The 15,057-nt window shown below is 36.4% G+C and overlaps 2 protein-coding genes across 6 annotated transcripts in view; one reads left to right on the top strand and one right to left on the bottom strand.

The window, feature by feature from the left end:
- LOC136029414 (uncharacterized) overlaps positions 1-13,737 on the bottom strand; it is a 34,189-nt gene extending 20,452 nt beyond the window's left edge. For 2 of the 5 annotated variants that reach the window (XM_065707781.1, XM_065707782.1), the window contains exon 1: positions 8,174-8,279. In XM_065707781.1, coding sequence (XP_065563853.1) covers positions 8,174-8,264 — 91 coding nt within the window. In that variant the 5' untranslated portion in view covers positions 8,265-8,279. Of the gene's footprint in view, positions 1-8,173; positions 8,280-11,230; positions 11,367-13,606 lie in introns of those variants that run through there. The other 3 variants (XM_065707784.1, XM_065707785.1, XM_065707787.1) reach the window with 3 other exon arrangements.
- Positions 8,324-9,007, top strand: LOC136029714 (uncharacterized). Its single transcript, XM_065708217.1, has one exon. It carries the CDS (start codon positions 8,324-8,326, stop codon positions 9,005-9,007), a length of 684 nt encoding a protein of 227 aa, XP_065564289.1.
- Positions 13,738-15,057: the final 1,320 nt, after the last annotated feature.

Genomic DNA, 15,057 nt, shown 5'->3' with positions numbered 1-15,057 from the left:
ACAGTGTGTGGGGGGAGAGAGGAATAGCTATTCTCTGGTCATGACTCTTAAAAGGGGCACTAGAGCTTCTAATTACCAATCCAATGAGCCCCCTCAGAAAGATATACAACCATCCTTTCTATGAAAACTTTATATACTCTAAGGGCATAACTTACAACCTTTTCTCTGAGGGTTGGTTGTGGGGGGGGGGGCATCCTTAAAGACATATCCAGACTCTTGAACTACACTGAACAAAATTTGACATTTCAGAATGTTGATTGGATGTCTTTGATGAAATGATGGGTGTGGGGGAGGGTTAGTTGTTCTTAAATCACTTGTGACTTTTAAAAAAGGCACTATAACTTTCAATTTAAAGAGCCTCATCTAAAGTTTATACAGGGATCTCTTCCACAAAAACATTAAATACCCCCCAGGGCATAACTTATAATCACTTGGGAGGGTAGCTTCCCTCCAATTAGTTTGACTCTTAAGAAGGACACTAGAACTTCTGATTACCAATCCAATAAGTCCCCTTGGAAGTTTATACGAACACCCTTTCCATTAAAGCCTTATATGCCCAAAGGGCATACTCTTTTCTTGAGGTCTGTTGAGGGGAGTGATTGTCATCCTCAAAGACATAATTTCCTGACCTTTCAACTACGCTGAACAAAATAGCCATCTCAAAATTTTTATTGGGTATGTTAGGGGAAATTACGAGCATGGGGAGGGGGCTATTTTGTCCTCCAATCACTTTCGACTATTAAAAAGGGCACTAGTCCTCTCAATTTCTAATCGAATGAGCCCTTTTTGAAGCTTCTGAGACAACTCCTTCTATATGAAGTGCCCTGGTCTTTAACCAAAAAAAAATAATGTTACATTGTGTCAATATTGTTCTTTAGTTAGGCAGTGCTATTGTGCTGCCTATGATCTTATGATGCATCATGTCTTCTTTGTAAACCAGTTTATTGCATTCTTTTTCCAGAGAAATCCAGTCTGCCCTAGTGATTACAATAGGATTGTTGAATAAGGATATTATTTAAAAAACTATTTTAAAGTGTCAACAACAATGGAAGGAAACATGACATTTTGATGGTTTAGTTCATTGTTTTAATGCTTTTTGGTTATTTGTGTTATTCTACAGCTATATCAAGAGATAGAATTACAGTTGGCAGCTCTTCCAAAGCAAACATGCTAATAACAATGAAAATAGCAGCACTCAATTAGCTGAAAGGCAACCATAATCATACAATTGTTTAAAACACCAATTGACCCAAATTTTGATTTTGGCATGTGTCTTGCTTGATCATCTTATTGGCAAGACATAATGCTTATCAAAGTGTTCAGAGGTGAGCAACAAAGTGCATCAAGGGCCTAAAATTCACTTTATATTAGGATGGCGTCAAGCAGCTTAAGCTGCCTACCCTCATAAAGTATGCATTGTTCAAGACTACTCTGACTTACAAACTTCAAGAAGAAAACTCTACAATCTTCGGAAGCAGTCATAGCACCAGCCATCATTATACAAGAGGATACTCTACGGAGCTACCTGAGTCAAATTCCTGATGAAGATCCTGCCAAATATACTTCTTAAGAAGAGTCACAAACCACTGGAAGCAGTTAAGGGACTCAACTGCCAGCACTCCTTCCATCTTATCTATCAAATACATCTTCATCCATGAGTGAAAGAAGAGGAAGTGAAGGCTCAATTGGGATTCATCAACTCAAGAGCACTGTATGTCCAGAAGAACAAGGTCTCAAATTGTTAAAGGTGACAAACGTTATAGTCAGAGCGCCAGATTCTGTATTGTGCACCCACCCATGCCGGAAGGTACAAAAATGCTGAGGATGGATCCCAGGGTAGTCGACCATGCTGAAAACGAATATCGTAGGGCGCATGCTCGCCGTTGGGGCGTTTCTGAGATATAGGCCAAAAACGCCAAATTTAGCCTATAACTAAGTGTGACGATTCAGGATTTTTTGCGACTTATTGGGATGAGGAATCTGGCGTAATGTTATATCAATCGAAAGAAGAGATCTAGATCTACAAGAATATGATTTTTAAATTGAAAAAAAAAACACTATTTCTTTCTCTATTTACTGCAGTTTCAAAATAAGTGCTGTAAAATTCAACAAATATCTCAAAGAAAAGCTAAAAACTCGAAATTTCTTCAAGGTGACAATTTTTTTTTTCATATTCGAAAAGAAAGTGCATTCAATTCCGTACAATTTTAGCTAAAAACATATAAACTATTTTTATTTTTAAAAGGTCTGCGATTTTTTTTTGTAGTGTCACTGAAATGATCACTAGCTGTATTGTGAAAAGGGACATAGGCTAATTTTTTTCTTCAAAAGGTAGGAATACTTCAAACTTCCTAACTGTTTGAAATTTTTAACTTTTACTTAAAAATAGGTTTAAAAAAAATGTTGACTAAAAAAAGTTTTTTTTTTTTTTAGAAAGGACGAATATGTTTTCTGGTGTACTAAGGCGTCTGCAATTACCTTTTCGGGACCTGATTTGCCAGTAATATGACTGAGCTATTTACTACATAAAAGAATTCTGCTTCACAGATGGATTCAGTCAGCGCATTGGAGTTGTCTTACTCGGCCTGCCCGTACAATTGGGTAATAGTAACTGATTAGGGACCTGTTGTAATTAAAAGTAAAAGGTATCAAATAAAATTTTCACAAATATTCCTCATTTTCTTCTTCCGAGAATTCAGATGGGGCAATCTCAGACTCCCTGCAAGCCCTCCTCGTTCCGCGGCAGGAGCATAAGCTGCAGCATTCTTTCATTTTTGAGCAGCTACAGTCTTTCCTGCATCTTCCACTTTTGCATCTGCAGTAAGATTCCAGGCTTGATGCTTCTTTACAGTTTGAGACGACCGCATCTACTCCCCCTTCAGTCATCTTCCATCCAAGGAGAAGTGGATATGGAATGCTCGGCCGAGCCTGTACTGACGACAAGATTATCCATGTAGCTAAAATGGCTCTTCATATGCATGGCTCGAAGGTGTTGTCAGAAGGTGGAAGTCTTTTCACATCTTGTTTCTGGCACCGAATGTAAGCCCTTACACTGGCCAGTGAATTGAATCCGGCCTGTTTACCGTATTGTTTACAATGACCAGGAATTTTGATAGGTCGTAAAATTCTCTAAACGCATCGACTGAAAGCTTCCCTTCTGCATCCTTGATCTGCTCCGTCACAGTCACCATTTTTGAGGCAAAAGTTGGAGACACCGCGGTGTTTAAGAAAGAAGCTTTCCCGACTCCGAAGAAAAAATTCGTTGTGTCACAACCTGGCAGACAGTGCACGAACACTAACATAATCTGCTCCTCTTTGGACAAATGGACTCTATCCCCCGGCTCGTGTACTGGGATAATGTAAGTCGGGAACTTCAAGAAAAGTTCGCTCAGTCTTTCAGCTTGAAGCTCTTCAAAAAAAATGAGCACAGGCTACTGCCACGTCTGTGTCGTTGGCATACACAACGATTCCACGATCCTACAAGCGTAACGGCTAGCGTACTTGACATGTGTCATAAGGCGTTGGTCAGCCTCTTCGTGGCTGGAGGTCAAGCATTCCTCGTAGTAACAGTGTTCTGGTAAAGTTGGACAGCAGCCACGCTTGACCAGAGACACTTTGAATCTCTCCTTGAACCCACATGAGAGAAAAATGTTGAGTGCGTTCGGAAGCTGATCACTCATCTACTCCCAGGTTTCATACAAAATTTCGAGGAGCCGGCTTTTAGACGCTGAGCTTGCAAGTACGGCATCCCATTCTTCAATTGTGCTAAGAGCGGAAATCTGGAGGTTTTTCCCTTTCCCTCGTCGGAGTTAGCATGCTGATTTCAAGGAGATCAACTCTCCGGTGTCCATGAGCTTCCCAAACAGCCCGTCGTACCGATGTGCAACACTGTGCACTGAATACCCACTGGAAGATAATTCAGCAATGATAGAAGCAATCTTTCCGCGAAGGATTTGACTGTTTCAAACCTGGCAGGCCGATATGACCTTATCTTGGACATTAGGTCAATGATGTGCACTGTAGCTGATGTTGTTTCTTTGGATTTCACAGTGGCCGGCCAAGATGAAAGTCCTCCTTTTTTTTCTTAGCCAGTTCAATAGCACAGCTTTGTTCCCCGCCCTCATTTTTCAGCCTGAGGATGTCTTGGTTGATTGTTGCGGAAGATGTTCAAAAATGGAGGGAGAGAAAAGAAGAATATCTTTTGTGAGCATTTTTGCAACGGCTTTCTCCTTCTCTTCACTGTAGCTCAACTGAGCAGTAATGATTCTCTTCAAGGCTGTTACTTCAGAGCTCAGGAGATCGGTTTTAGGGACAACATTCACTTTCTGAGTTTTTTTTCTCTGAAGGGAAAGTTCGGAGTACAACCTTTTTCACGTCGTCTTTCCTGTTGCACAGAAAGTCCTCAACCACCTCTTTTCCTTCTGTGGCTACGCAAGTAATATCAGAAACAATCTTCTCATCGTCCACGACTTCTGACGTCACAATATTTACTAAGTCGAAGTCCACTCTGCTGAATGGATTACCACATGTAGTGAAAATGTCTCAAACTCTATCTCGTGAAAGTTGTAATCGCGTCGTCGTCGTCGACTGATTGTCTTTGGGATATTTCAATGTCCCTGTGGATACGTTGACTACTTGCAGGAAACCATTGCTGATGGCAGCGGAAATCGGTAAGGTAAGAATCCAAGCTTCAGTCTGTCTCTCATCCGTTTGTTCTCCTATTATTCTGGCCGTCATCTTTGCATCCTTGTTCACTGTACATTCCAGTATCTGATCGGAACAGGTGGCCGTAAACCTGGTGTGCGTTCTCTTCACTGCGGAGTATCCTTTCATGAGCCTTCTGTGTACATCAGGAAAGGTTTGTGGTAAACTTCGCGTGTCATATAGGTACTGTATGAGACACCTTGTATACTGAGGATGGTCAGCCACCAACAAGTATGGCAACATCCGAGCAGTTGCTGTCAAATGAGACTCCCAGTCACAGTCTCGTTCAGCAAGATTGAATTGCATCGCTATTTCAAGTATTTCCAACAACTACCGCCAGAAAGCAAACGTGGGTGACGCACTTCGAAGGGTTTCGAAGGCATTCATTATGGGAGCCAAAGTGAGGTATCGTTTGCCTTCTGAAGTGCAATTCGCGCGTTAGCACCGTTTGCCAATGAAGTCCTGAATAACTCAATGGCACTACCCAGCTGGTCCAGACGGGATAAGTCTTCTTGTGCTTCGGAGTAATACTCTTCCAAGAACTCCCAGTAAGGGAGTCCTTGGGCTAGCAAGACCTCGTACAGTATGCAGTAGGCATTGATATCTTGGTAGTAGCCTTTCCCTTGAAATACCTTTTCGCATGTACCGGGTAGCAGCGGCTTTGCCTGCACTATAATCTCTTTGAGTCCGGAGCTGTCCATTATCTTACCAACTGCCTTGAGTTAGTTGAGCAGGAGGTGGAAGCCTCCCATCCGTAGGATTACGTTTTTGAAGTCATTCGGGTATTTACTTTTCACTCCCTGTGCTAGCTGATAAATGAAGAGATCTTGCGTGACCACCGTATCGTCACATCCGACAGCTTTACTTATCGCCGTGAACGTTCACAGAGATTTTTCGACTGTTGCATGGTTGTTTGGTGCCTCAAGAAGGAAAAGCAAGATATTAGATTAAATATTGACAAATCAATTTCAAATCACAGATGTTCCATTTGACCAATACTAAACCTGATTGATCAATGTAAAATGCCTTTTTATCAGTCCTCATAAATCTAAATTAGTCAGTATCACCTAGTTTCTTGTGATATTTAATTTTGTAAATTACTTTCATTAAGTCTCTTACTTCTGCAAAAAAAGATTACACTCATTTTTACAGCCAACTTTACAACACCAAAAGTGCTTTTAAAAATTCTATTTCTTTAAAAATTGTTTTTTGATCTTCCAAATTTGTGTCATATTCTTCATTATCATCCAACAGCAAATCAGTATTTGCATCAGAATCACATGTTGAATCAACCTGAAGTAACTGTTTGTTTTTTTTTATCTTGGCCTACCTGACTCTTTTTCATCTTCTGCTGATCAATTTCTTCTGCTTAGCTTATCAATCAACTCCCCGCTAGGTAGCAGGTTACTAAACAAAATTCATATTATCGGCTAAAAAGAGTTGCAGACCCCCCAGATATAATAATTTAAACTTTTTTTCTTAGCTCAATGTATTCGGAATTAAACGGGCTTTCTTTTTTAATATAAAAAAAATACTTTATCTTGAAAAAATTTCGAGTTTTTAGCTTTTCTGTTAGAAATTTGTTGACAAAAATCTGACTTTTTTAAAAACTGCAGTAAAAAGTGTACTATTTTTTATTTATTTTTACAAACAAAAATCATATTCGTGTAGCCCCAAGTCTCTTCTTTCTATTGATGTAAGGGTACACTGGATTCGACCAATCTTATCTGTAAAAAAAATTAGAATCATCGAACCCCATTATAGGCCAAATTTGGTGTTTTTGGCCTATATCTCAGAAACGCCCCAACGGTGAACATGCGCCCTACGATATCCGTTTTCAGCATGGTCGACTACCATGGGATCCACCCTTAATATTTTTGTACCTTCCGGCATGGGTACTAATCGAAATAAGCGAGATACAGAATCTGGCGCTCTGACTATTAGGTGATTATATGCTCTTTCTAATTATCATGGTCAATTTTCTGACAAGGCACCCTAATCTCCCCAATTGTCTCAGGCATGGCTCTAGGGCATATAAAAAAAGTAAAAGAAAACAATACAACAATGAAATTCTTACTTTATAACATACAAGAGATTCTTACTGATCAGATTATTATGTTTACATTCATTATTATCCACTTTTAAAAAGTTTTTCTAATAGCATTTAAGTCCACATTTCTGTTGGAAAAACTGGATTTCATCAACTCAATAATGCAGAAACCTCTTTTAACAAAGAACCCATGATGTAGCGCAATATTCAATTAGTAAAACAACATATTATTAGAAAAAACAGAAAAACATCTTGAAAAACTTGTTAGAAGAATATATATATATATGGCACCATCATTGGAGGTGAGTGCATTGTCAGAAAACTGACCATGATATTTTGAAAGGTCATACAATAAGGAATAAAACTGTGTTTCTGCTTTCTTTTTTACTAGAATTTTTCCTTCAGAAGAGCCACTCAACTGATATTTTACCATATCTGGGAACAACATGAGGGTTGAGGTGCATTTTCAGTAGTGCATATCAGTAACCCACTGATAAATAATATATAACAGCCATGTTTCCATCCATTGTTACCCAAATTTTAACATTTTCTTTCAATAAATTCTTTGCAATCACTCAGGCAGAACAGATTTTACTGGGTCAAGAATAGAATAAACTAATTATCAAAGAAAAATTGATGTCTCATGAGATAAAAACAGCAAAAAAAAGAAGAAGACAAGGAAACACATTGTTTAGAACTATATCTGAGACTAACAAATTTGGTGGAAGGGTACATTGTCAAAAAGTAGCCACGGTATTTTGATGGAAAATTAATAAGGAATCCAGCAGTGGACTACTAACCTACTTTTATTTTATTTACATCTTTCCTTTAAATGTAGTCAGCCAAAAATTTGCTATAATTTGAATGGAGAATCAGGAAAACGGACATGTGATATCTACACCTGAAAGTAAAGCAGTAGTCTTGATCACATCAATTTTCCTCAGTATTTCCTGATAGTCAGTGAAATGTTTTGCTTATTTTAATTATGTTTGCACCCAGCTTTGCTTGCTATAGTGCTTTGCTTGCTTATGCTTATTGTTACTTTTGCTTATAGGTTTTTGGGTCTCCAATAAACTATTGAAATAGAAAAGAGAGGAAACGTTACAGTCAGGATGTCCCACCCCCTGCATTCTCTTCTTACCCTATCACTACTGCTATGCCAGATATTGAAGTAGCTGAATGCATAGTGAATAAGAAGCTTGCTTCAATTAATTTAAGCAAATCTAAGGGTCTTGAAAATATTCATCCTTGGCTTCTCAAACATACAAAAGATTTCCTAGCTGCCCCATTAGCTGTAATCTTCCAACAATCAATCAAAGCTGCACAACTTCTGGTGTATTGGAAAAAAAGCATACATAAATGCTGTTTTCAAAAAAGAAAAAGAAATTCTTATGCAAATTACAGGCCAATCAGTATTACCTTTTCTGTTGTCAAAGTGACTGAAGTAATAGTTAATGATGCTATTATTAAACATCTTGAAAAGAATGGCATCCTTCACCATTCTCGACATGGTTTCCGAAGTGGTGGATCTGTTGATACAAATTTGCTGCAGTCTTACAATTTGCTGTTATGGTTCTAATGGACAAGGGAATTCCTTTTGATGTTACCCTCTTTGACCTAGCCAAATCCATTGACAGGGTCTACCACAGGAGACTGATTGTCAAATTACACTCTGCAGAAATAAACAACCAAGTTGTTGGCTGGATTCAGGCATTTCTTACTGAAATGATTCAACAGATCAGAATATTCACATCTCATGGAATGCTGATTTATTCCAATTCATTGCTAGTCAAGAGTGGTGTGGTGCAAGTTTCTTTTCTTGGCCCTACCCTCTTCAATACTTTTATTAATGATGCCTGTAGTATGGTACACAATTATTTAACTTTATATGCAGATGATTCCAAGCCTATTGGTGGTATCAGAAACCAACTTGATGCAGATGTTTTTCAACATGATATAAATGAGCTTAATAATTGGTCAAATGCCTGGTTATTGAGCTTCGACACATTTAAAAGCCATGTCCTTCATTTTGGAGAAAATAACTTAGATTTTGGGTACACTCTCAATGACCTACTTCTTCAGGCTGTTCACAAGGATAGAGATCTTGGTATCTTGGTTGATGAGAAACTTAAATTTGATTCTCATGCTGCTACTGCTGCTTCATCAGTAAACCATACCATAGGAAAGATGATGAGAACTATCAGCAGCTGCTCTCCAGGAGTCATGACAACCCTATATAAAGCTCTTGTTTGACCTAAACTTGAAGTTGGCATCACATTTGCATCCCCTTTTTAAAAAAAAGACAAATTCATCCTAGAAGCAGTCCAAAGGTGAGCAACAAAATTGATTAGCAAATTCCAAAAAGTCCCTTATTGTGAATGTCTTTGTTGCCTCAAACTACCAAGCCTAACATACAGACCCATACGCAGGAATGTCATAACTGCCTTCAAACTTATTTTGACAAACACAGTCCTTGATTTATTCTTCTTTTCTGCCACCTCTTCTACCAGATGTCACTCAAAGAAACTGTCTAAGATGTCATGCAGACTCCACCAGAGAAACCAGTTGTTTTCAAACAGTTACCAGCCTTTGGAATAGACCGTCAGAATATGCTGTCTCTGCAACTTGTATTGACTCTTTCAAATCAAAAATGGATGCTGAATAGAGTGATGTTGAGTGGAAATATGATTGGGCAGCCCATAATTCTTCAATTCATCTTTAATTCTTCATGGAGCCTACAAGGAGGAAATCCTTAGATTGCTCCAAGCTGCAATTTAAGGTAATAAAGCAGATTTTGAAATTAGAATTTTAACAACTTTAATGACAAGAAAACTGACACAAATCCAAAAACAACTAGATATATAAACTCTGATTTTAACAAAATAAAGTTGCACAATTGCTGTTGCTTCATAAAATTTACTACTTATTCTTGTTATCTTAGAAACAAGCAGAGGTTTGTTCAAGTCTGAAGTTACCTGATAATAGGCACCTCAAAAAAGGAATTTACATGAAGTCACATCTTATTATGTGATACTGTCTATATGGGAATCTCAAGAAACAGTTTGGTGGTTGTAAAATTTACAAAGTGAAAGCATTCCAGGGCTAACCATCAGCCAATCACAATTATCTAACCCTTTACCAAAGACATCCAAGATTAGGAGTCTGCTGTCTACATATATAGAAAAGATAATTTTTGATCAATACCTCAGGCCAAGATTAGACACTGACGAAGTTATAGGGGTCTTACACTACAAATGTTTTATTGGGGGGGGGGGGGGTTGAGAGGCTAATTGAGCAGCAGCAATGCTTAAGCAGTCCTGTTTGTATTTCAAGATTTCCCAGAACTTCCATGGTTGGATGTTTAGATAATGTAACCTTGCATCTGAAAGTGCCATGTGTTCATGAAATGGGAGGTTCTGGGCATATTAATTGCAGGTACTCCACAGGTCAGGAAGAAATGGGAGAGGATGTCTCTTTGGTTCCTTCTTAGGAAATCTGTATTAGCATCCTGAGAGTAGTCTGTTAACTTGGTGGTCATTAATTGTTTTTGCCTGGCCCTTTACCTTAGCTTGATATGACAACTCAATCTCCTAGCTCCCCAAAAGCACAAACAGAAACACTAAAATAAATAAAATATAAAGATCAATTCTAGGTTATAAGATATACCATACTATGTGTCATAGCATAAATATATATATATATATATATATATATATATATATATATATATATATATATATATATATGTATATATATATATATATATATATATATATATATATATATATATATATATATATATATACAAACAGTAGCAAAAAGTTTGTCCAAAAATGACACACATCATAGTGCACTGACTAGGAAGTTCCCAGTACATCATAGAAATAGTTTCAATTGCTTCTTGGCATTCAGTCAGAACACAGCATATGTAATACACTAAATATTCATCATTACACATGAGCCAAGAGGTGTAGTCATGAAGACATGTTTAGATTCATGAGTTTAAAAAATCTTTAATGGAGAGTATATGAGTTTCAGCTACTTTTTGTATATATAGTGATGTTGTGCCATATTTTCAACTTGTATTTTGGAATATATTCAGAATATTCCAGAATCCCTTTTTCTTCATTATTTTATTTGTTTTTAATTCCTTCTGGCTACTCAACTTTGCATGCAGAAACAATTTCTCTGGGGGAATTGGCCTGGGAAAGTTTTGGTAAACTTCCCAGTAAAATTCTGGTTTAGCTACTTTTTGCCTTCTTGAAAAGGGAATGGGTTAGAAAAATGAAACTGGTAAAATTGTATCAGTTTATATAACTGACTTACCAATAAAGTGAACATACTACTTGATGCCTTTTTTATGCTCTTTATAAATATAATAATTGCTTCTACCTTAAATTCAAATTTAAGCACTTTTTAAGCTCTTAAAAATGCCAAATTTTCAAAAAATTGTGACAGTTCAGATAACTGACTTACCAATAAAGTGAACACACCACTCAATGCCTTTTTTATGTTCTTCACAAATATAATAATTGCTTTTACTGCAAATCCAAATTTAAGCACTTTTTGAGCTCTTAAAAATGATGAATTTTCAATTAAAGTATGAGTTATCACTTGCACTCTACAAAATAATAATATGTTTTCTAAGTGCAATCTTTTTCTATTGTTTTCAAAAAAATAATGCTACATTTTCTCAGTGCTAAAATTTACAATATTTAAAATTTATTTATAATAAGGTTAGGTTAAAAAGTGCTTAAATTTGAATTACAATAGAAGCAATGGTAAAATTCTAGTTGAGTGACTTCTTGCTATCTCAGAAAGGGGTTAGGTTAGGAAAATGAAACTTTCAGGGATGGGTCTACAGGCTAAAGTATATCCTGGGAAGTTATTTTAAAGTACCCAACTCTACTCCTTCTCCCTCTAGAGAGCCCTGAAATTTGCCTACATGACAGGTCTATACCTATTGAAATTTTGACAAAACAACATTTTACCTTAACTTTCAGTTACCAGTTACTTTTTCTCTGCCTTTAGTTCTGAAATTGCAATTCCTGTTATTTGAGTAGAATTCTGAGCCATATCAAAGTTTTTTCTCAAAATTTAGGAAATGTATTTGCAAATCTTTAAAACCTTATAAGTTGGGATTGAGCAAAGTTGTAAAGCTGAAAATAAATTTTTGTACTTCATTCAAGCAGAAGATCTATTTTGCAGGGTTTCACTTTTATAACACACATATTTTTGAAGGTCATCAAAGGTCAGGGCCCTCTAAAGGGAGAAGAAGTAGAGGTAGGTACTTCAAAATCCCTTCCCATGACATACTATAGCCTGTAGGCCCATCCCTGAAAGTTTCATTTTCCTAACCTAACCCCTTTCTGGGATAGAAAGAAGTCAATCAACTAGAATTTTACCAAAGCAATTATTATATTTGTAACAAGCATAAAAAGGCATTGAGTGGCATGTTCACTTTATTGGTAAGTCAGTTATATGAATGGCTTTAAATTTACCATGAAATTTTTAGGGATGTATCTACTGACTAAAACCTGTTTTGGGATGGTATTTTGAAGTACCTATCTTTACTCTTTTCCCCTATAGAGAGCCTTGACCTTTGATGACCTTTAGAATCTTTCTTTATAAAAGTGAAACCTTGCAAAATAGATCTGCTGCTTAAATAAAGATAACAAAACTGTTTACAGCTTCACAAATTTGCTTAATCCTGATTTATGAAGTTATAAAAATATGCAAATACAATAACTAAGCTTGGAAAAAAAAACAATACTGATATGGGTTAAAATTCTGCTCAAATAAAGAAATTGTACTTTCAGAACTAAAGTCTAAGAAAAGGGAACTGATAACTGAGAATGAATGTAAATGTTATTTTGCCAAATTTTCAGTAAAATTGGAGCAAACAGTATTACTGGCTTTCATATAAAATGAATATACCACTTGATGCCTTTTTTTATGCTCTTTACAAATATAATAACTGCTTCTACTGGAAATTGTGATTTAAGCACTTTTTGACCTCTTAAAATAAACTATATATGGGGTCATTACAAATGTATAATAGTTTAGAAACTAATTTGGGCTATATATTTGCACATTAGGGGGTGGGGGGTGGCTGTAAAGCATAGCATATATTAAATACATAAGCTAACAATTGCTGTATTTTTTTAATGTGTTTGTGCTGTTGCACTGGTGATTTATCTTCTCATTAAAATTCAATGTGCACAAACACACATAAAAAAAAATAAAAAAAAAATACAGCAATGGTTAGTTCATGTATTTAATATATGCTATGCTTTACCCCCACCCCCCTGATGTGTAAATAAATAGCCAAAATTTGTTTCTAAACTATTACAGATTTGTAATGACCCCATATAGCCTATAGGTTATTTTTAAGAGGTCAAAAAGTGCTTTAAGAGGTCAAAAAGTGCTTAAATCTGAATTTCCAGTAGAACCAATTATTATATTTGTAAAGAGCATAAAAAAAGGCATCGAGTGGTATATTCACTTTATATGAAAGCCAGTAATCTGTTTGCTCTAATTTTACCAAATTTTCAACAGGTATAAACCTATGAAGCAGGCAAACTTTGAAGACTTAGAAAACAGCAGAGGGTTAACATAGAAGCTTGGTAATTATTCTTTTGGCCCTGGATTACTGAAAGTTTCACTTTTCAAACCTAACCAAGTAGCTAAACTGGAATTCTACCGACTCCCTCTTGCTAAAATTCACTCTGTGCTTACAGAAATGAATTTCATTGTTGAGATCACTCAAATTAGTAGAAGAAAATTGTAAAAGTAACCAGATTAACGACATATTTTGACCACTAAGATCCCTGCGTCGACCCTACATATTACCAAGCTAAGGTCAAACCCACTGTGCCATCACAGGGTGACAAATAAAAGATCATACCATGAAATTGCTTTTTGAAAGCCTTGCCTTATAACCTATCGTGAGCTTTTGGCAAACATATCTATCACTAAAATAAAAAAGGTAACATTAAATAAAAAGATAATATAATTACTTGCTATAATCGAAAAATAAGCAATTAAATGCCATTCAAACACTAAATTTTGGTAATTTTAACAATCATTCAGTTATATGACCTAAGGATTTTATTTTTTTGTTAATGAGAACTGAAAACACCAGAAAAAATAGAGATTCCTACAATAATTAAATAAAAAAAACAAGTTTTTTTAAATGAAAATAAGGAGCAACATTAAAACTTAAAACGAACAGAAATTACTACGTATAGGAAAGGGGCTTTTCCTCCTCAACGCCTCGCTGTTTATGCTAAAGTTTGATTCTTTCTCTTAACTCTACTTTTTAAAACAATAAGAAACTTTAGCGTAAAGAGCGGGGCGTTGAGGAATTTCGTATTTTTGCCAGAAGACAGATCACGGATGCGTGTTTATTTGTTTTTTTCCCCAGGGATTATCATGTTGACCCAGTGGTCCAAGAATGTCGCGAGAGGGCTTATTCTAACGGAAATTAAAACTTCTAGTGCCCTTTTTAAGTGACCAAAAAATCCGAGGGCACTTAGGCCCCCTCCCGCGCTCATTTTCCCCAAAGTCACCGGATCAAAATTTTCAGATAGTCATTCTGTTCAGCATAGTCGAAAAACCTAATAACTATGTTATTGGGGATGACTTTAATCTCCCACAGCCCCCGGGGGAGGGGCTGCAAGTTACAAACTTTGACCATTGTTTACATATAGTAATGGCTATTGGGAAGTGTATAGACGTTTTTAGTGGGACTTTTTCAATTTGGAGTGGGGATGGGATGGGAGAGGGGGTTAAGTTGGAGGATATTTCCGTGGAGGAATCTATTATGAGGGAAAAGAATTTCCATGAAAGGGGCGAATGATTCTCTAGTATTATTTAAAAAAAAACAATGAGAAAATAAATAAAAAAAAGTTTTTTCAACTGGAAGTAAGGAGCAGCATTAAAACTTAAAACGTACAGAACATATTATGCATATAAGGGGGTTCGTCTCCTCCAAACACCTCGCTCTTTACGCTGAATTATATTTAGTAATTCCAACTATTTATTCTACGGCCTTTGTGATTCAGGGGTCATCCTTAAAGAATTGGGATGAAATTCAAGCTTTAGTGTAAAGAGCGAGGTATTGACGAGGGGGCGAATCCTCTCATACACATAATAAAGATATACAAATATAGAAGTTCGCTACGTTAGTTAATCCGTAAGTTATGTATATTTATTACTAATTAAAGCGTTCTTTAAAAATAAAAAGTTCTAGTTGTATTTTTAAGTAACCAAAAATTCAAGGGCAACTAGGCCTCCTCCCC

The sequence above is a fragment of the Artemia franciscana genome, chromosome 7 (genome assembly GCF_032884065.1).
Source record: "Artemia franciscana chromosome 7, ASM3288406v1, whole genome shotgun sequence".
Lineage (NCBI taxonomy): Eukaryota > Metazoa > Arthropoda > Branchiopoda > Anostraca > Artemiidae > Artemia > Artemia franciscana.
Note: the sequence above shows the minus strand (reverse complement) of the source record. Positions and strands in the feature narration are given on the sequence as shown.

Coding starts and splice junctions, on each gene's coding strand:
- LOC136029714 (XM_065708217.1), top strand. CDS start 8,324: ATGGTTCTAATGGACAAGGGAATTCCTTTTGATGTTACCCTCTTTGAC.